The 21,855-nt window shown below is 42.5% G+C and overlaps 1 protein-coding gene across 15 annotated transcripts in view; it reads left to right on the forward strand.

The window, feature by feature from the left end:
* Dlg2 (discs large MAGUK scaffold protein 2) overlaps window positions 1-21,855 on the forward strand; it is a 1,446,492-nt gene that overhangs the window by 1,182,224 nt on the left and 242,413 nt on the right. For all 15 annotated transcript variants that reach the window (XM_055623355.1, XM_055623352.1, XM_055623367.1 and 12 more), the window contains one exon: window positions 7,569-7,725. In XM_055623355.1, the coding sequence (XP_055479330.1) occupies window positions 7,569-7,725 (157 nt within the window). The remainder of the gene's footprint in view (window positions 1-7,568; window positions 7,726-21,855) is intronic.

Genomic DNA, 21,855 nt, shown 5'->3' on the forward strand with positions numbered 1-21,855 from the left:
AAAGAAAGAAAGAAAGAAAGAAAGAAAGAAAGAAAGAAAGAAAGAAAGAAAGAAAGAAAGAAAGAGAAAAAGATTGAGAGAGAGAGAGACAGACAAGGGTTGCCATTTCATCCAGAGGTAATGAAAAGAAAGGATCATTCAGAACAAAGGAGACCCCAGAATGAGCTGGTGACACATGCAACAGCCTGGTGTGAGGGACTGTGGTATGCAGCTTTGTTTGCTAAGGTAAGAGTACATAAGGGAAGTTGTGAAGTTAAGCTGAAGTGGGCAAAGGTCCTGTGATGAGGACTTTTGAATGTTATTCTTCCTCAGAAGTGTAGACCATCCAGATGGTACACTGAAGGTTTCCGAGCAGAGAATAACAGACAGACATGTTTCTAAAAGATGATGGGTAACCTTACCCTCCCTCAACACAACCCTCCTTCAGGTTTAAATGGTCATGTCCCCCTTGAATCCAGAACCCCCTTGAGCCATGTAGTATTAAAAGAAAAATCTCATGGCACTCCTCTCCCCAAAACTCCACCAGCCATAGAGCATTCCTGGTGACCCTACCTAAACAGGCCTGTGCCTACCTGACACAGCTTGGAGCAGAACAACCTGGCCTTTTTCCAGTTGTCCAACACCCAGGGGTCTTATGATTAGGAAGGTTTTCTCTATCATGTTAAGAGAGAAGTATAACTATAAAATGAGTGTAGCGTGTTTCTAGGAGTAATGACAATATAAGGCTAAACTTTTCAGATTACCCACTCTTCACTCTTATCTATGTCAGTTTATTGCTCTCGTCTCTGTCATAACAGTATTCTTGTTTCTTGTTTGTTTCCGGTTAGCCTTTCCAACCTCAGGCTATTTCATATTTATAGTCACAATGCCCAACAAAGAGTAGGCATTCTAGAAGTGTCTGTTTCCTAACCGACTGGCTAGATGAATCAAACATATATTTTAATGTATCTGGGTCCTTTCAAAACATACTGATACTATAGGTGGTAGCATCCAGCTTCTCCAGAATCCGCAGTTAAAATGCAATATGAAAAAATGCAATTAACACAGAGAAAGCACCTAATTCTGTACTAAGTATTGAAGACAAAAATAAAGAAAAGAAAAGGAAACTTAACAGTATGGACACTTTTTTCAAGTTATTTACTATAGTTGGAGAGTTTTGAGTAAACCAAGCCAGGATAGTAAGCGCTGTGATAGCGCTGTGACAGTTACATAAATATAATGCTGGAGAAAGCGTCATATCCATGTAGTACCTCTCCAGTTCAGCTGAGAATTGGGTATCTGAGGAACCTGACAAAAACAGCTCCTAACTGATCACAGTCAAGTGACCTTCCCTGTCATGAATAAAGAATGGGGGTTAAAATTTTGTTCCACTGTAAGTATATAATGATCTATGATAAAGACTGGTAACGGTCTCGAGACCATCTGAATTCTGGAAAAAGAATTGCACAGCGAATAGAGACAGTGTTTCTATAAAAAAACATTTTCATTCTTTGTAAATTTGTGTGTTGGTTTATTTAATCATCACGGATTTGCTGAGCGTTCTTCTCAGTAAAACTAACACTATAACCCAGGAGATTGGGACCTGTCTGGAAGCCATGTGACTTACACAAAATATGCTTCATAGAAATTCAAGACATTTGATTTATCAGATCCAGAGTCATTCCTTGACAGTAAACATGCAGACAAGAGAATTGTGGCTTCAAATGTTTGATAATGAGTCATAATGATGATGGATCTTAAGCAATTGTACTACAAAAAGAACAAAAATAAGACAAAGGAAAAAATACAGCAAAAGGAAAGATTATTCTAGAGTGACAGACCTTGAAAGGGGGAGGATAGAAACGTCACTGAAAAAGATTCCTAAATCAACGTAAATGGACAGAGAATTACCATATGTCCAATCACATCTGTGCCAAACATCTGCCAGATGTGTTATCCAAATTCACTTAATGCCATCTCACACTGGCATCCCCTAGCTGGGTCAGAGACAGAGAAGGTTGTAGTTGGAACTGTTCAGTGCTTTTATTTTTTATTTTTTAAATCTTTGTTGATTTAAAAATGCTAGAAACTGTACATAAAATCTATATTCTTGGCTTATCTTTAGAAGAAACTAGAGAATGAAGCAATGTTCACATGAGGTGGTTCATCCTTGAGCTAGTTGCAGCCTTCTTTAGATGAAATGTGCCCCAATCCCTCTTCAGCCTACTTCCCTCACTTAAACTGTTTGTACCATCCCTATTGTGTTTATGCTCTTCAATCCCCGATTAAAACCCTAGCGAGAAGGGAAAATATGTGCATAAATAATTATAATCTGAAGTGACGGCCTCAATCAAGGTGGGAGATTGTCCATTTTCTCAGTAGCCATTTGCTGTATTTCTCCTGATTGATTGCCCCTTGCTGTGCTGGGGAAGTGTTTAAGTCTGGGCTGCAGTATGCATTCTAGTGAAGGATGCATGAGCTAGCAACCAACCTGAAATGCTGCGCTCATCCTATATATGCAAATCACAGTGTGTCCAGGGAAGAGATGACATATGTTGTAAGAGACCAGAGCTAGAGGGTGATGGAGACTGGAAAGAAAATAAAGTCTCCTCTCGGGGGCAGGGGTATTTGTGCCAGAGGACAAAGGACTGCCTCTGGATAGAGAAGAGACAGAGCGGCCCATGGGAAAACAGCGGTTTATAATGGTAAAGGGGGGAGCCCTGTGTTCGAATGAGGTATATTTAATTTTAATTAGGCATGCTAAGACAAAGCAGGCTTTTGATTGCTGGACTTCAATAGTGTGGTAGCTGGACCTTGGTAGTCAGGCCCAGGAGGAGAAGGTGGACAAATAAGGGAATGGACTTGGTAGCTAGCAGTAGAACTCGATGTAATGTTTTTAGCAAGGCAGAGGGAATGGGAGAAGAGCAAGGCCTACCAGAGCCACATGCTTGAGTGGGCTAGTGTCCCTTCACATGTGCCTGTCCATTCCTGTCTAATTTTCCTCTTCTTTAATAGACAAACAATGTAAAAAAAAAAAAAAAAAAAAAACTTTGACTATAATAAAACCAATAAACTAGGAATCTCTAAAAGCTGGAAAGAAATATAAGGAAGAAGCAAACTGCGTCAGAGAAGACATGAAAGGGTAGCAATGACTTCCTGGGACTTTCTTTTTTTCTTTTTTCTTTCATCTTTTATATACTGGATAAGATACTGGAGAATACTATAGTCTGCAATCACCAACTGACACAACAAATCAAAACATTAAATTCAATCCTTTTATCTCCAGGCTAAGGTCCAGGAAGGGAGGTGTTAGCAAGGAAGTGGGAGAGAGAATATTACTCTTTTAAACTTTTCATATAATGTATTTTGATCATATTTTTAACCCTCTCCCAAGTTCTGCTAGATCTCCCCCATCTCCCTACCCTCCTGTTTTATAACAAGACTTTTTTCTGAGGAAACACAGCCTACCCATCTACTCACTCCAGACAGGAAGGCCACAGAAGGCCAAAGTACAGACACCACTCAAGTCCAACTTGGTGAACCAGTGCGTTGTAATTAGGGTTTCTTACAGTGGTATTCATGAGGGGTTATTTACAGGAGCAAAAAATGACCCAAAGTCCACCCCAGCATGGGTGACAGCACACAAAAGCTAGGAACACTTGGGGCATATTGCACAGCCTGGAGGCAGTTCAACAGGTTGAAGAGTGTCCTTTCCAGGTGCCTCAGCTGATGTACGCCTCTTTCAGGCAGCGCAGCTAGGTTCTGCTTCCTCCAGGCAACCGGTCTGGCCTGGTGGTCTTTGCAGGATGGCTTGTCTGAAACTCACTCTCAGCAGTCTTTGTTATTTACTCATGGAAGGCATACACCTAGCAAATCTGGTCCGTTTCAGGGACTTCCTGAAGCTATTTTGAGTTGTTCCCTTTTTTTGTTGTTTGTTTAAGGTGCTTCCCGAAGCTATTTTGGGTTAAGTTTTAAGCAGCTTCTCTGCAGGATAGAATGTTTTGGTCTCAGAGGAAACTGCTACAAAACTATGCAACTCTGTCTCTCTCTCTCTCTCTCTCTCTCTCTGCCTCTCTTTCTCTCTTTGTCTCTTCCTCCTCTCTTTCTCTTGAAGAGAAAAAAGTGAGACAAAAAAATGAAATTAAAACTAAAAGACAATAACCACCAAATCATAACAACAACAAAGCACAAACAAACAAACAAAAAACATGGACTCCATTTTGTGTTCACCAACTACTCCCTACCAAGAGGCCTGCCCTGGAATGTGGTGGATATACCCAGTGTCACTCCACTGGAGAAAAATGATTTCTCTTTTCTCAGCAGGTACCCATTGGAAATAGCTTCTCCTTGGTTAGGCGTAGGACTTTGTACTCACTTTCCCTTCTCACGGCTAAGGTTTTGCCTGGCTGACATGTGTGCAGGGATTTTACGTGCTGTCACAGATTTGATAATGCTGCCCTGGCCCATAGCCAAACATGAAAGGAGTGAAGCCTTGCTCCCTCTTTCGATCATGTGTCTTCCAGAGAGGTAAACTCTGCACCCAAGCAGCCAGGGAAAGCAATTGTAAAAGCAAGCTCTCCGCTTACTTCCTCTTCTGAACTGAAGTCAGTAAGTAGAATGAGAACTGAACTTCTACACTGCCCAACATCAATGAGGCAGAAAGATGAAGAGCAAAGTTGTACTCCTTTTGTGTGATTCAAATGAGAAATGCCCCCCCCCATAGGCTCATAGAGAAATGCTCCCTAGTTGGTGGTGCTGTTGAGAAGGTTGAGGAACTTTTAAGTAATAGCACCTTTACCAGCTGCAGCACTCAGAAGAGCAAGCCTTGTACCTCGCCTGGGCAGCACAGTAGAGCTGGCCCTGATGGCAGGGGAAGGGTGAGCCAGCCCTGAGGTCATGAGCATGAGCGTGATGGCCCCACACTGTTCACTTGTGAGATGGCGTGGGTGCAGGGTCATGCTTTCCACCCCCTCACCTTTTGCCACATGTGGCAGTGGGAAGAGCTGGCCCAGGGGTCATAACAGGAGGAGAGTTGTCCCTGCCCGTCACTGGTTGCAGCACGTGGGAGATCAAGCCCTGTACCTGGTCAACACAGTAGAGCCTGAGCAATACAGTGGAGTTGGCCCTGGTGGTGGGGGCACAGATGAGCCAACCCCAAGGATATGAGAGTGAGGCCCCAAGCATGTAAGAGCAGGAGAGCTGACTTTGCCCTCTGCTGGCGGTGGCATTAGGTAGGCTAGCTGGGGCAGTGCTGGGGGGTTGCCCTGGTGGTGTAGGTACTGGAGAGCTGTTGGGCTGACCTTCTTAGCTACCACCCAGGCCCACATTCAGGGCTTTGAGTGGCCTAGCCCCAAATCTAGCTCATCTGTGAACTGCTGGAGCATGGGAAAGGGCCTATCCTACAGATCCAAAGCTTCAGAATCTCCATGACACAGGGCAACAACAGGATAACAAAGAGAAGTCCTGGTGATGATCAATATTAATAGTGTATCAGAAGCCGGAGACCTCAAACCAGACCAATGACTCACTGCAATGAACATTTGCAAGTAAAGACGTGTGGACAAAAAGGTAGACTGTGGGACACACTGTGACACCCTATAGCTTCCAGGACATGTTTTCTATGCTTTGTTTTGTTCTGTTTGTTTTCTTTTGGGGAGATGGGGGTCTCAAGGACAGAGGGCAAATACAAAGAAATGGGAACATGAGTGAGACTGAGAAGCATGATGTGAAACTCACAAAGAATCAATGAAAAGTTAAAAAAAAAAAATTGTAGAGCTTTGCCAGAAGAAGTATGTCGATGGGAGTAGGATTTGGGTTTCATAACCTCTTCCCACTTCCTGTTATGTCTCTCTGCATCCTGCATGTTGATAAAACTGTGATTGTCTTGTTTCCTGCTACCATTCTTTCCCCGTCATCATGAACTGTATCCCTCAGGAGCTGTAAGCTGAAATAAATATATTTTATCATGATACTTTGTCACAGAAACAGAAAAATAACTAATACATTTAGAAACCCCTGCCTCTCTGGGAGCCATGTGGGAGCTGAGTTTCTACCCCAGCCACTGGCGGTGAGGTAGTATAAGTGAAATTCTTCATTTCGTCCCTCCCTCTTAGGGAGCTTAACTCCCAGACTTTTATAGTTACCATGAGTGAAAAAGCTTTACATTCAACATTGCATTGCATTCAACATGCATGTGCTTATGTGTTAAAAAAGATCAACTACCTGCTGAAAAAAATTTTTTACAGGATCGAGCACCTTACAACTTAAAACCTAAAATGTCTTGTCTCCTCAAGCACTGGGACTAAATGAAGAAAGATAGTCAACATTTGCTAACACTGAATTGACACTGGAATTGTCTGACAATGATTTGGGAGTGGCTGTCGTAGCTCAGGCATGTTGGCATCCTGGTTCTTCTGTGACATCAGAACCCTCACACACTAAGGTCTGGGCATTAGCCCCTCTTCCAAATGCAGTCCCCTTTGGCTACCTACGTGACCAGTGTCTTCATCTTAATCCTTCTCAAATATTTCCTCCTCGATATGTAGAACCCAAGCCTAATACACATTGCAGCGCATTGCTGTCCTTTCTCTTTTTCTCCAAATACTGATTTCGAACACAGTAGAGGATAAATTCATTTACTGGGTCTGTGGGTTTTCATGCGGCTTGCAAACATGCTTAGAGCACATCCACCTGGAAAACTCCGAGGTACAGTTGCTGTTTATCCAGAGTGTGTAGAATATAATAAATTACTGTGTGTGAATTTGCTTCTGACAGTGTAGCAGTACGCACCGTATTACTTACAATCCAAGCTGGGATGTGAGTTTTACGCTCAACATAGATATATCATTTTAAGCATGGAAATGTGATTGCAAATAAACTCTTCATATCATCAGCATAATAAAACGCTGGGTGGCTCCTTACTATTCATATGTTAGTGAGAGGAAAATAAGGGAACTTTAGTTGCTGGAACTTAGTCACTCTCTCCTTCTCCAGTGCTCCACCGCTTCAATTTCTTCACTCCTCTGACATTTGTTTTCCTCACTGATGTCACCCTTCCTCAAACTGTCACTGTTTCATAGCTGGTCTTTTGAGGAACATTCTGTTTTCTCTGCCTCCCGTCACATTGGCAGCTCAACACTGTGTGTGACCATTTGTTAGTCTTCTTCACTTAAATAGTCTTACTGACTCAGAGATTCCACGGCATATTCTACCACCTGCAAGGTTCAACCTGATTCTTCCATCAAGATCTCTCCTTTACTTCCTAGTCTTTCCATTCTGCAGAATATTTTATGATCAATGCAATCACAGATTTTTTTTTTAAGAGCAAAACTGGAGGAAACACTCACTGACTTAAGGTGTCTCAGGAATGGCGCTGCATAGGCTGTCTATAGTTGTGATGAGAACTCAGCTAGCTGCCCTCATAGGATCTTTCCTAATCTGCAAATACATTTTACCATGGGAAGCCACTGTCGCTGTAGTAAGTGGTGAACAGCTGATATCACATATTCCCACAAAAAGTTAAAAAAAAAAAAAAAGCAGAACCTGAGAGGGGTGCCCCTGTGAGCTGTGTTCTCTATTTGTTTCTACAGGGAGCCTCGCAAGGTAGTCCTTCACAAAGGTTCCACGGGCCTGGGCTTCAACATTGTGGGCGGGGAAGATGGAGAAGGTATTTTTGTATCCTTCATTCTGGCTGGTGGACCAGCAGACCTGAGTGGAGAGCTCCAGAGAGGAGACCAGATCTTATCGGTGAGTGTGGCTTTTAATGTTCTTTCCAGGTACTATCTAGCATCATTCATGAAGACGGCAGTTTAATAACAAAGGTAGATGCTTCGCAGCTTTGGGAGCAACTTAGATGGTTCATAGCTGTTTGACACTTGTCACTTTACTTCTCCTGGGTAAATGTGGAGGTTCTGGTTTCTTCTTTTAGATGGAGATGCATATCTGTATGCAACAGAAAGTCAAGAAGCAGGCCTTATTAAAATGGTACACTGTTTGCTTATTGAAATACAATCTCCCCAGAACTTATGACCATACTCCTAAAATGTTCAGTTCTGTGGTATAATTTGGTGCATATAAACATATGAGAAATATGTGAGAGAATGCCACATGATGTGGCAATGGTGAATAAGTAGCAGCAGGCAGCATTGGCCTAAGCTCAAGAGTTAACAGCAACAAAAATAAGATTAAAATCAGAATTAGCAGTAACAACTTTTTAAGCATGTATTATTTGCTAATAATTTTACTAAAGTGAAGTTTAAGGACTTTATATGGCATCTGATAAACAAAAATGTGTACTTACAGTATATACAACTGAATGTGTTTAGAAGTGTATGCATTTCTATGAATCTCTTGCCATAGTGTACCTTCATAAATACATACATCATCTCTAATCATTCCTCCTCGAACTTTTTCTGTGTGTTATCTCTACAACACACTTACATCACATAAAACCTATTACAATTTTCTAAACATGGCTGGGGAAATAGCTCAGTCTGAAAGATTCTTGCTGTGCAAGCGTTAGGACCTAAGTTCAGATCCGCAGCACTCATAAAGACATGGGTGCACACTTTCAATCCCAGTGCTGGGAATGTGGAGAGAGGAGGATCTTTGGGGAAAATGACAGAGGAAAACAGCCAGTGTCATACACACACACACACACACACACACACACGTACACACAGGGACACATGCATACACATATGCCACAAAAGAAATAGACAGTCATACATAATATTAGCTGTAGGTACTATACTGTAAGATAGACTTCAAGATCTTATTCATTTTATGTAACTATAAAATTAGCATGCAGGTCTCACAAACACCTCAAAAACGACCTCCTCATGTTTATATGAGAGAATCAGGCTCAACAAGGTTGAGTAGCCTGTCAAAATTTAGCAAGCTATAGTGTATACAACTGATTTCCTATCTATCAAAAATATGAGCAAAGTTTCAAATTTGATGTCCAATTCTACTGACCCTGTCTTTTCTTGCTTACTTTCTTCTATTTTTCCTTTTCTCTCGCTTTTTTTTTCTTTTTTACTTTCCTGTGTGTGTTCAAGTTCTTATTGACTGTTTCCACTACATAAAGCTCTCTCCCTGGTGTGGTGGATAGTTAAATCCATTGCACATATTTATAATCATATTACAGTTTTAATAATCATGTAAATGATAGAGAATTACATAATGATTCTTATAGGGGATCAAGGTTCATAACTCAATAAAACACGTGTTTTTTTTTTATTCTCATTGAATACTCAAAGAAAATTGTTTTTACTTTGTAGCCATGATTTATAGATAGAATTTTCCAAGGCACCTTAATTTGTTAGCCATGTTTCAATCCCTTAAGCAAAGGAACAAATCTCTCTTTTCCCTCATTCTACTACTGCCTCTTCCTCTGTCTCCCCCTCTCTATACTCCTAGCTCACACACACACACACATACAATCACACACACACACACACACACACACAGAGGCACACACACAGTCTCAACAGCAGTTGACCTGACTATAGACAGTACCCAGAAGTCTACATGAATGGCCGTACCTTGGGTGTCACTATGGCTCTCCCACATAGTCAGATCTTTGCCATCCAAGAGGTTATAGCTCCCTGGAAGCAGAGTCTGAGAGACATGATGTAAGCTTTCATGCCGGGACCACTTCCTGCCATCCAAGGGCTGAACTATGTCTTTGACACTTAAATGAAACACAAGATATACCAGGCAGCTGTTCATCTATATTGCCTACATTATTTACAGGTCTCTTTCTTTTACTACCTGGTAAGATTTATGAAAGAAAATTCCCTGTATGAAAGGAGTTTTTATTCTCAACGTTTAGCATAGTGACTGTTCCATACCATTTGCTCAGAAGAAGTCATTATAGTGCAAGGGTCCAGGTCTTGAACTCCTCCACCCTCCAAGAGGAAATGTGCACACTGGGTAGCCATCCTAGCAACTCTTCAGTGCAGTCACAGCACATTCGCAGACAGAAGCTTTTACATGACCTAAGCCATGCCCATCCTTACAGCATGCCAACCCTCATGGTAAGTTCTTGTTCTCCCACTTTCCGTCTTGGAGAGCGGATTCTGAAAGAATAAATGATTTCCCCTCACTACTGACTATGTAATTGGATTCCTGACTTCTCTTGATCCTAAGTCAAAGGCCTTTCTATACAGCTGTCTGCAAAATTCTGCCAACAGAATACAGCAGTTACCTTGGTGCTCGCTACTCTTATTTACATTGTGCTTAGAGACTCTAAAGCACTAACCCATGTACTTTAACCCACTCAAGACACACACACACACACACACACACACACACACACACACACACACAGAGCTAATTTAATCTTATGACCATACTTTACATTATTATGTTAGATTTAAGGATGATAAAAATGACCCATGTCCCCCCGAGGGGGGAGCAGCCTTGCCAGACCACAGAGGAGGAAAATGCAGCCAGTCCTGATGAGACTTGATAAGCTAGGGTCAGATGGAAGGGGAGGAGGACCCCCCCCATCAGTGGACTTGGAGAGGGACATGGGAGGAAATGAGGAAGGGAGGATGGGATTGGGAGGGGATGGGGGGCTGCAGCTGGAATACAAAGTGAATAAACTGTAATTAATATAAAAATAATAATTTAATTAAAAAAGACCCAAAAAATGACCCATGAAGGTGACATCAGATTCTCTACTTTATCAGTTTTATCAGATTCTCTATTTCTGCTGAAGTAGGAAACCTAAGATGCCATAGGTTTTGTTCTGACATCTATACAATATGAGGAAACACAGAAGCTAAGGATTGTGTATGACCCAAATGAAGAAAACATGAAAGCATTTCTGCTTTTAAAAGTAAATGCATCCATTTAAATATTAATATTAGGACCACAAATCAAGTAAGGCACCCAACCAGAAGCACAGTCTCAAAAGTTACAGTTAATAGGACATGGAAGTCTCTGAGGTCTGATAGCACACCCTTTACTATGCACAGCATTTGGTAAAGCATTTGATGGCAAAAATACCATCTGCAAAGTGTTCTCCATTAGAAAGGAAGAGGAAACTCTTTTTCTTTTTAGCTTTCTTGAGTTTAGTTAACTTTCATAGAAAGTATCTAACTTCAGGTTAAGTGCTGTGATTGGGTAATTATTGGAGAAAAATAAACCTTTAGAGTCTCTAATGATATAAAGGATGGGAAGAAAATGACAGATTAGGGTTATGGATAATGGAATGTGAAAGATACAGAAGGTTGCACCCACAGCTTAAACTGGACATTAAGAGCAAGCAGTGCATTCCCAGAAAACACAAAGCAGAAACTCTTAACAATCAAAACTAAATAAAAACTTTGTACATGACACTGGATCATGCAAGATTAATTTCCAAATTATTCAGGTTAATGGCAACCTAGAAAGTTCAAATGGAGGGAAGAAAGTTTGAAATAGGTTTCACTCTCGGGCCGTCTTCACAGATAAAATAGCTGTGTAGCAGACAATAACCTTAAGATCAAGGACAGGATATTCATGCCAGAATAACTCCACCATATAGTCTATAGACTTTCCCTAATGATTTGTTTGATAATGGCTTACAGTGCGCCAGCTCTAGAATGCTTGCTTTTGTGTCCCCTTCTCTCTCTCTCTCCCTCGTTGAGTCTAACAATTCAAATACTACATGTCACATGGCAAGTCTTCACCGCTCGGGGTTGCTATTACTAACAACTCTAAATTAAGAATTTTTTTTCTTAGTATTTTCCAAATTTGTTTATTTGCAAAATTTTTCTTTTAGCTATATGTTTTTAATATTTTTATTATTATCATTTATTACAATTTATTCAATTTGTATCCCAGTTGTGGCCCCCATCTTCTTCTCCTCCCAATCCCACATTCCCTCCCTCTTCTCCCTTTGTGCCCCTCCCCTAGTCCACTGATAGGGGAGGACCTCCTCAGAAAATTAGGAATAGTGCTTTCTCAAGATCCACCTATACCACTCCTAGGCATATATCCAAAATATGCTCAACTACACAACAAGGACATTTGATCAACCATGTTCGTGGCAGCTCTATTCGTAATAATAGAATAATAGAATCTGGAAACAACCTAGATGTCCCTCAGTGGAGGAATGGATACAGAAATTGTGGTACATTTACACAATGGAATACTACTCAGCTATTACAAACAAGGAAATCATGAAATTTGCAGGCAAATGATGAGAACAAGAATCATTTTAATACAATTTTTTTTTGAGAATTGCCTCCATGTATACAATATATATTCACTAAATCCTCCTCCTTCTCTCTCGTACTTCTCCTAGACCCACTCCAGTCACTCCAAACTTGTCTTTTTTTCTTCCTTTACTTTTTTAATAACCCAATTATGTGCATCGTGTGAAGCCATCCACTGAAGAATTGGCATCCTGCAAGAAATCCTCCCCTACAGAAAAATGATTCTCCCCTGGCAGACATGACTGGCTTGGTCTTGTGTAGGTTTCATAGGCAATGCCAGCTGCTGTGAATTCCTGATTGCAACAGACAAGTTTCTGCCAGATGACACTGTTTCCCAGCAGTCCTCCTAGCTGCTGGCTCTTTCAGTCTTTCTACCCTCTGTCTACAACATTTCCTGAGCTTCCGGATAGGAGTGTATGATATAAATATTTCTGAAGTTTTTAAAGTATCAGGTAACCATGACTAAGGTATAATGGATATGGCTTGGACTATTCCTTCGTTCAGGGTTTAGGCTGGATCCGTATCCCCCACAAAGAATGTTTCGCAGAATCGTTGTGGAGCATTGCTACCATAGCTACTTAGGACCAACTGTCTTCACTGAAAACTTGTCAAAACATCTGTGTACCAGTGCACTCTGGGAATATCCTGAAGACAGATAAACTAATGTTTTTTTCCAAGTATCTTTAGCCACCAAAGCCTTGTACAACAAATACCTTGGAGGACAGTAAGAAGTGTGGGGGTAGATATGTTGATAGTTCCCAACGTTAGCAATTTATTATATTCTTTTTGGTTATTTTTTGAATTTAGCATACAGTGTAATAGGTTTCATGGTGACATCTTCATCCATGTATGTCAATGCACATTTGGCTCTAGCCCCTCCTCCACTGTCTACCAAATCCCACCTGGCTCGCCTTTCTAGCCCCTTCCCAGCCCCTCCAGTAATCTTCCCTCAGCTTTCTCCTCACAGGAATTCCATTTCCTTCCCTCCACTCCCCTTCCAGACACATGATAGTGGGGGCCACCCAGTGTGTAGTGTTTGTGCATCCGCCAAACACACTTCCTGAAGAAGCAGCAGCTAGCCAGGCTGCGTTGTGGGCATTAATTCCTGCTCCCCACCAGAACTCCAATCCTGAACTAGTTAGGATAATGAAAGCTTTTTAAAAGCCATAACCTTGGGTTAAATTCCATATATCTATTGAGGATGATCTTTTCTCTCTAATTTCTCCTTTATGTATGTCACTTCTTAAGGATTCATTGTAGAAAGAATTCCAGTCGTTGAACCATATTCTTAAAGTATTCTCGGGGCAGGTTTTAGGGCATTCATCAGGCAAATACATTAACCAGCACAGTGGCCTTCTTGGGCATTCTTCCTGCAGAAGGGTAGATAAAAATGCTTTCTATTATTTTTGTTTCTATGCTTTTCTAGGAAAAAAAAAAAGTGAAACCAGGCATGTTCTGGATGCAGCAAAATCCAGGAACACAAAGCCATCATCTCCCGGGGGCCTTCTTGCTACATTATAACAGAAAAGCAAATATCACATGGCAACCCAAAGCAAGCTTGTGAGATGAAATCTCTTTCTGTAAACCCACTAATGCTAACATGGGTGCCCCATCCATCTGAATTACCTTCCAGTGGCCCAGTAACTTCCAAATATTGCCAGCACATGATTTTAAAGAATTAATTTACAGCATGTGAATCCCAACAAAGGCATTTAACCTCTAGCAATCCAGCTCTGACCCTAAGAGTTCTTTATTCCTATTGGTTGCCAAGGGCATACACACCTGGTCACATAAAACCTTCTAGCTTATGAAAAGGAGAAGCCTTTTAAAACTGTCTCATACCCTTTCTTGCCTTCTCTGAAAGCCTTCCAATGGTCTTCTCTGCCCTTAAATGCTAACGCGGTGACGTGGTATGCAAGGCATTGAGGCATCTGGCTTCTGCTCACCAGTAAACCTCACCCCGCGTCCTCTGCAGTCACTCATACTTCAGCCACCCTGGCTTTTTCTTCACCTCTAGTTGTGGGTACTACTAAAAACATCAAGCAGCTGGGTTCAACCCTGCAGGAAGTCCATACACTGACTAGCGATCATATTACAACCGCAGGATTGGGAGGAGGTATAGGATTCCAGGCAGCCAAGCTTCTGGGTCACTTAGAAAGGCTCAGAACAGCAGTTACTTACCAACTGTCAAGAAGAAATTTGGCTGCTACCACAAGAGCAAGACTGTGTTGAGAAGCAAGGACTGGGCAATGGTCCTGGTGGGCCGAGTTCTCTCCTGCTCTAGAATTCCTCTGGCAAGGAGCCTTGATTAAATAGAGATCTTCTGCAATCTAGAAAAGACCAGAGAGCTAGATTTACCATGCTTCTTTTGGGAAATATCCACCATTCTCTGGCATAGAATCTAGCTGTGTAACAAAGAAAATGGGGGAAGAAAAAAAAAAAAAAACCTCAGAAAACATGATGGGCACAATGGGAACCAAAGTTAACACTGCTACTTTCCCATTATACTCTTTGAGTCTTGCTCATTCAGTGTGTCATTATCATGCATAATACAGCTCACGCTGAAAAGACGCAGAAAAAAAAACAACAAAAAAAAAAGCACAGCAACGAACATGTACATCAAGGCAGAACTACGGTAACTGCCCCACGAGATGACTGCTGAAGACTTGGCTGAAAATGTCCTTCAAAAGCCCAAAATTTAATTCAGGGAAATTAGAACCATTTTGTCTCAAAGTGATATTTCCAAAATGTACATGAATAACACCAGATCTGTGAAAAATACTCCATGAGAAAAGCGTAGAGAAATTCAGCAGAAATAGACTATGAACGTGCTTTCTGCTTTCTAGTCCTATCCAACTTAAGGGCTTTCCCTCCCCTCCCCCACCTAGAACACAGATTATTATCATATAAAATATACTTGGGAAATTCTGCCTTAATCTGATCTTCAGAAAACTCACCCATGTGTTTGCTTTGGGGGAAATAAGGTTGACGCTGCTGCAGTGTCCTTATAGGGCACCCACTAATTGAAGAAAGAGACTGACCGCTGAGAACACAACCCAAAATGTAGTCTAGGCCCTCGGTGAGCATAGTGCTCCATGAAGAGCCGGACACATGGTGGCTTCCGACACGGAGAGCTAAGAGCAAGTGCCCAGACCCACGGAGGCCAGTGTGGGAGCGTGGGGAAGTTTGTACAGGGGCCTGCTTTCCTACAGAGGGGGCCTGAGCCAGAGGAAGTAAGAGAGGATCTGAGATAAAAACACTCACTCACGCCATTCCCTGTGTTATATACTGCACAGTCACTTGAATTCCCCCACAACTACTCAGATGGCTTGAAGGCTCGGAGAAATTCAATAATGTGCCTGAGATTGCACCAATCATCAGTACCGACAGTGGTATTTGAATTGCTGTTGCTTCTGATTTCAAAGTGAAACCCTTCAGAAAGAAAATTAAATGTGGCACTTTGTTTATATCTGAGTCTCTCCACACTCAGATTCCATTTTTTGGAGCAAAACACACACCAACACACACACACACACACACACACACACACACACACACACACACACTGCCTACTGTAATAGAGCACTTATAAAGAGATGTGTGAGCCACCTAGGAAGCCCTTGTGCCTGCAGACTCCAGCATCTAGAGCCTCGCAAGTGTTGCCCTCATTTACCTCTGTGTGCCCTTTAGTGAATTTGGACCCAAGCTATCAGAGACCTTAGAAAACCTAGAATGACCCACAGTGGTATTATCTGGATCACTAAAGCCCTGCCCCTGCTTACCTTGAAGATTAGGACTATCCTAAAGCTTTAAGTTTTCTAGCTGGTAGAATGCATTTGCTAATTTCGAGAGATCCTGTTGACTAATAAGAAACCCCATAAGTCAGAAAAAAATAGTAAATATTATGTTACATACTTAAATAACTAAAAATTTTGGTTAAGTCAGCTTTTGGTTTAGTCTCATAAAAAAGAAGAAGAAGAAGAAAGGTCCATTTAGGTGAGTAGGAGCTTCTATACAACCTAACTCCTCTTAATAGATATTCAGAATGTGCTGTGATAACTAATCCCAGGCAAAAGGCAAAGCTTACTAAGATTTCCGCTTTGAAATAAGGAGTGGCCATCATCTAAAATGGAGTAATTTGGCAGCAGTTTTGTTTTTCCTCTTAATAATCGTGTTAGTTAATAACCCTTACATTTACGCCATTGTTTGCATGTTCAAAGCCTCTTACCATAGCATCACCTCATGTTCGTTGGGTCCTTTCAGGATATGTTGAGAAATGATCACCTGGGTTTCACAGAAGAAGGAACTAAGGGACTTTCTAGCTTGGAGCCGGTCTGACCCCAAGCACTAGCTTCCTGCTGTCCCCAACAGATGTTTCTCAGTGCTGCTTTCTGCTCTTGAGTGTATCTGGTGGGAGCCTACACAGAAAACTTACCTGCTGGAGTTCTTGGCTCTAAGCAAATCTTATCAACTTTGGGTAATTTAAAGAACCAGCCAGAAGAAAAGTAAATTTATTAAGAGAGAAATAATTGATAGCTCATAGGGTCATCAGAGAATTGCAGGAAATGGAGCTCAGGAACCAGAAGGAAAACCCTGCCTGCCAGGGGCTCGAGGGCATCCCTAAAGCATCACCAGGAGCCACTTGCACCCAGGCTAAACTGCTCTGCAGAACTCTCTCTCCCTCCCTCTCCCCATCCTTCCTCTCCTCGTCTCCCCTCCCTCTCCCATCCCTGCTCTGATATAAGATGCTAGATGTCAGCCCTCTGCCCATGATCTTGCTGTCAAGGGATGAAGAAGTCTGCCCCATCCAATGTCTCTAATGAGGCAGGGCTGTGCTTCCTTCCCTTCTTGGATTGGAGGATCTAAGATCTTTGGACTTGCAGAGCTCTACAAAATTTTAGATCTATAGTGTTAAGAATCGTAGTTACCTCTTAAACAATAGAAATTGCTCCTGAAGTGTGACCGACATTGGCCCAAGCCAGAACAAATGAAAGGAGTGGACAAGATGACAAGAACCATCTGAAATCCTGGGTACAGCCATGGTTTGCCTATTGATGTCTTACAGATCAAAGTTCTGGCATTCATAAAGGTTAAACCACTTGCATAAGGCTACACAGTAAGAGTGCTTGTCTACCCAGCTTCAAAGTCAGTGCTTTTTGTTAATTTTTCACACCAATTTCAGTCATATCGCTGTGCGAGCTTTCCATAAGTCCCCACTGCATTTTCTTCCGGTCGCCCTTAGGTGCAGACACCTGCTGTGTACGCATGCAGGTGTGGGGGCACAGGTGTGGGCGCATGCTTACGTGCAGATGTGAGTGTGCCCCTGCATGTGTGGAGGCCAGAGGTCAGCCTCAACTGTCACTCCTCAGGTGCTGCTCACTTTGGCCTTCTGAGACAGGCTCTCTCACTCACCCGAGACTCACCGATAAGGCCAGGGTGATGATCCACGAAGGCCAAGACATCTGTTTGCATGTCTCCAGTCCTAACACATCCCCACACCTGGCTTCTAGGTAACGTGAGGCCAGCACACCTGGCCTCTAGATGTGAAGCGTAGGGACCAGACCATGCTCTTAGTCATGTCTGCAGACACATTACTGTCTTTATGATGGAGCTAATCCAGCAAGGGGAACTGATACAAATAAAGTGAAAGATGTGAAAAACACCTAGTGTGTAATTGCAATCTTCTATGATAGTTGGCGGCTTACTGACCCCTTCATGGTTTGTTGCTGTGTTTCGAAGCCTTGAATGATGTCTGGCGCTTCATGCCAGAATTTAAGTCAAGGGTGAAGAACAGAATCTTGCTCTCTAGGGCCCTACACCGAAATAACTTAAGGGGTATGAGGATAAAGACAAATTCTTATAGAATTTAAGAAAGGGGCCAGTGAAATGACCCAGTGAGTGAAACCCACAACCAAACCTAACAATGGGATTTTCATCCCTTGGACACACATGGTGGAAGGAAGAACTGACCCCGCACATTGCCTATCTCCACACACACACACACACACACACACACACAGAGTTAATTATTTTTTATTTATTCTCTTATGTACTACATCTCCCAAACGACCTGAGTTTCCCTTCCCTCTTTTCCTCCCACACCCTCCTCCCTCCCCTCCCCATCCACTCCTTTGCTTCTCTTCAGAAAAGGACAGGCCTCCCAGGGACATCAACTAAACATGACCTATCAAAGCTACAATAAGATTAGGCACCTTCTCTAGTATTAAGGCTGGACAAGGCAACCCAGTTGGAAAAAGACACAGGTCCCCAAAACAGGCAGAAGAGTGAGAGGCAGCCCTTGCACCCACTGTTAGAAGTCCCAGGAAGACCCAGGCACACAACTGTAACATATGTGCTGAGGGTCGAGGCCAGATTCATGCAGGCACCCTGGTTGTCAGTTCAATCTCTCAGTCTCTGTGAGGCCTATGAGCCTGGGTTACTTGATTCTGTGGGGTTGGTTTTTTTATGGTGTCCTTGATCCCTCTGGCTCCTACAATCCTTCCTCTCCCTCTTCAGCAGAACTCCCTGAGCTCTGCCCAATATTTGGCTGTGGTCTCTGCATCTGTTCCCATCTGTTGCTGGATGAAACCTCTCTGACAACAATTGGATTAGGCACAAAGCTGGGCTTCTGGATATCAGCATGGCCTTTGGTAGAGGAGTGAGCTTCTGCTGAAATAAGTATTTTTTTTTAAGCGTAGAAAACTTGAATAGCATACAAGAGAAAGGAAGAAAGCCTTAGCGAGAAGAGGAGGAGAAGACTATACAGCAGGCGGCACAACTGCTCCAGGTGATAAAATTATTTACTGGCAGGAAATTCTGTCTAGGTTGTTTCCATAGAAACTCCCGTTAGGGAGGCTCATGCTCTGAAATTATCATGTCAAAAACTAACTTGCAATCAAAACAATCATGAGCTGAGAAATGCTTAACCCAAAAATCCAGATGCTTAGTGAATATTTTAATTAAATTATATACCATACCAGGGAGGGAAGAGTAAGAATTATACTTGAAACCATGGCTTGATTAACATTTGTGATGACATTTTAATTGTAAAGATCAAATTGCAGGTAGAGAAATGAAGACAGAGAATAGTTCTCTGGAAACTAGCTAGGATCTGAGATGATCCACTGGAGGACTCCTTATTAAAGTCAGGAACATCAGGAGTTCAAGGAGGAGAGATCTACCTGATGTGAAAGCAGTTAAATGAAAAGACCCTTTAGGTAGGATTCAGATACAGGGAGAAATGGCCTTTCTCCTCCTCCCTTAAATCTCCAGAGTTTGGGGGAAGGTTGTTTGTTTACTTGCTTATGGAGGGGGAGGACTTCTATATGATTTTTTTCTCTCTCTAAAGACTTGAGGGCAGGATTGTGTGTACCTCACACATCACTGTATCCCAGGCTGAAGCCAGTACTAGCACTTAGGCGTGTAAGTAAAGGGTAACACAGTCGGTGCAAAACGGAGGTGGAAGGAGCCTTTCCTCTGAGGTTCGCTTGAGAAGTCTTCCACTAAAATGTTCGTGTTTCTCTTCAATCATCTGTGCACCTTACTACCTCTCTGCTCCACTGTGGCTTTGAACAGGGAGTTAATCAGGCTGAAAACCTTATAGACTAGTAACTGAATTGTGGCTTCCTGGGTTATGCCCCAGGCATAGCAGTTTTCTAAATGGCAGCTGTGATTTGGGCAATGACGAGATCTCCCTGCGTATCGGTGACGTGGCTAAAAGAAAACCCTCCCATTGGTGCATCAGTCTCTGCAGGACCCCCTGGCCTCAGACCTTTTAGTTTTGTTGGTCTCTTTGTGGAGCTCCTGTCCCCTCTATGTCCCTCTAATCCCACCCCTCTTTCTCCATAAGATTCCCTGCGCTCTGCCCAAAGTTTGGCCCTGAATCTCAGCATCTGCTTGCACCAAAAGAAGACCATGCATGCAGAGGACCTAGACCCCCTGCTCAGATGTGGCTGATTGGCAGCTCAGTCTCCACGTGGATCTCTGAGGGAGGGGAGCAGGGGCTGCCTCTGTCATGAACTCAGTTGACTGCTCTCTGATCACTTTCATCCCTGATGATGCAGCCTTGCCAGGCCATGGAGGAAGAGTATCCAGGCAGTCCAGATGAGACTTAACAAGCTATGGGCAGATGGCAATAGTGGAGAACTCCCCCTTTCAGTGGACTAGGGGAAGGAGATGGGGGAAGAGGGAGGGAGAGTGGGACTAGGGGAGTTGAGGGAGGGGGCTTCAGTCGGAATATATAATGAATAAATTGTGAAGATAAAGAAATTAAAAAGAAGAAAACACTCTCTTCTTTATCCTAAGCCAACAGCATTTTCTGCTTCAGGTGAAACTATTTCCAGGGATTTTTTTTTTTTTAAATCTCTGTGTAGCCTTGTCCTGGACTCACTTTGTAGGCCAGGCTGGCCTCAAACTCACGGAGATCCACCTGCCTCTGCCTCCCTGAGTACTAGGATCACAGGCATGTGCCAGTGCAGCTGGCAGGATTTGTTTTTCTAGTGAGAAGCTCTCCTGGATTGCCCCCTGAGTTCTGAAACTTAATGGAAGTCACTCCCAGGCAGCTATCTGCCGGGGCTCTCCTGCCTGAACCAGACCAGCCTGTGAAACACCTTCCTTCTCCCTGAACCGTAACTAGTCTGTTACCTATGAAACACCTCTGCATAGTAGCATTCCCTGGGTAATAACAAAGAATCTATTTGTTCCAATTTTGTACTTTCTGACTCACCCAGCTATTTTTCCCGTTTGTGTTCTCAAGTCAACCTTGAGACAGTCAGGAAAAGCACCATTATCATAACTTTACAGGAAAGACTCAAGCTTGGAGGAAGTAAGTCATACATACAATGTAATAGGAGCAGCCAGAAATTTAACCAGATATTTAAGAAATGTGTTCTTCTCTTAGATAGTTCTCCAGTTATTTTCATAAATTCCCATTAAGAACCAAGTACTCCGGTGAAATGAGATAAACAGAAGGTAACTGGGATCGTTTCCTAAAAATCCACAAGGTGGCAGCACAGAGCTGTATGAAGGAGGCTTTGCATAGGAAAGATTGTAAGAGCCATGACACTAACGTTAGCTGCCACCATAACCGATTTTAAATTTTAAGTTTATAATTCACTGTAGAGAAATATAAATAAAAAATGAAGTATAATTAGTTTGTTGTTTGTTTCTTTATTTTTAATCGTGAGAGTCTGCCTTTAAAAACAAAAAGAAAAGGAAAACTCACGATCCTCCTGCCTTTACCTACCTAGTGTTGGGTTGAAACCACGTGCCACCATGCTCAAAGCACTGAGGGGGAGGCGGGGAAGCTGAGGCTGCCCGTTTCTTGAGAAACTTCAAAACGGTGGCTCCTTGAATGCTGTGTGTCTCATTTTTCTCTCATATGAAGGAAAGACAGAAGCCAGTGAGAAATCAATCTTCCGTGTCATCTAATCTCTTTTATTTCTTCTTGTTCCATATCTTCCCTGGAGATAAAAACTGCTTGGTGGATCAATGATACCGTGTAACAAATTATAGGTATAGTTACTTTGTCTCTCAGGTTTCTTGAAGTGCTCTAACCAATATACAGCTGTTTTGTGTGTGTGTGTGTGTGTGTGTGTGTGTGTGTGTGCACTTTTATTGTCCTACCTCCAACTGTGACAGAACCCAGGAGGACGAAGTACTTTCCTTG

This window comes from Psammomys obesus, unplaced genomic scaffold (genome assembly GCF_907164565.1).
Source record: "Psammomys obesus unplaced genomic scaffold, mPsaObe1.curated_primary_1811, whole genome shotgun sequence".
Lineage (NCBI taxonomy): Eukaryota > Metazoa > Chordata > Mammalia > Rodentia > Muridae > Psammomys > Psammomys obesus.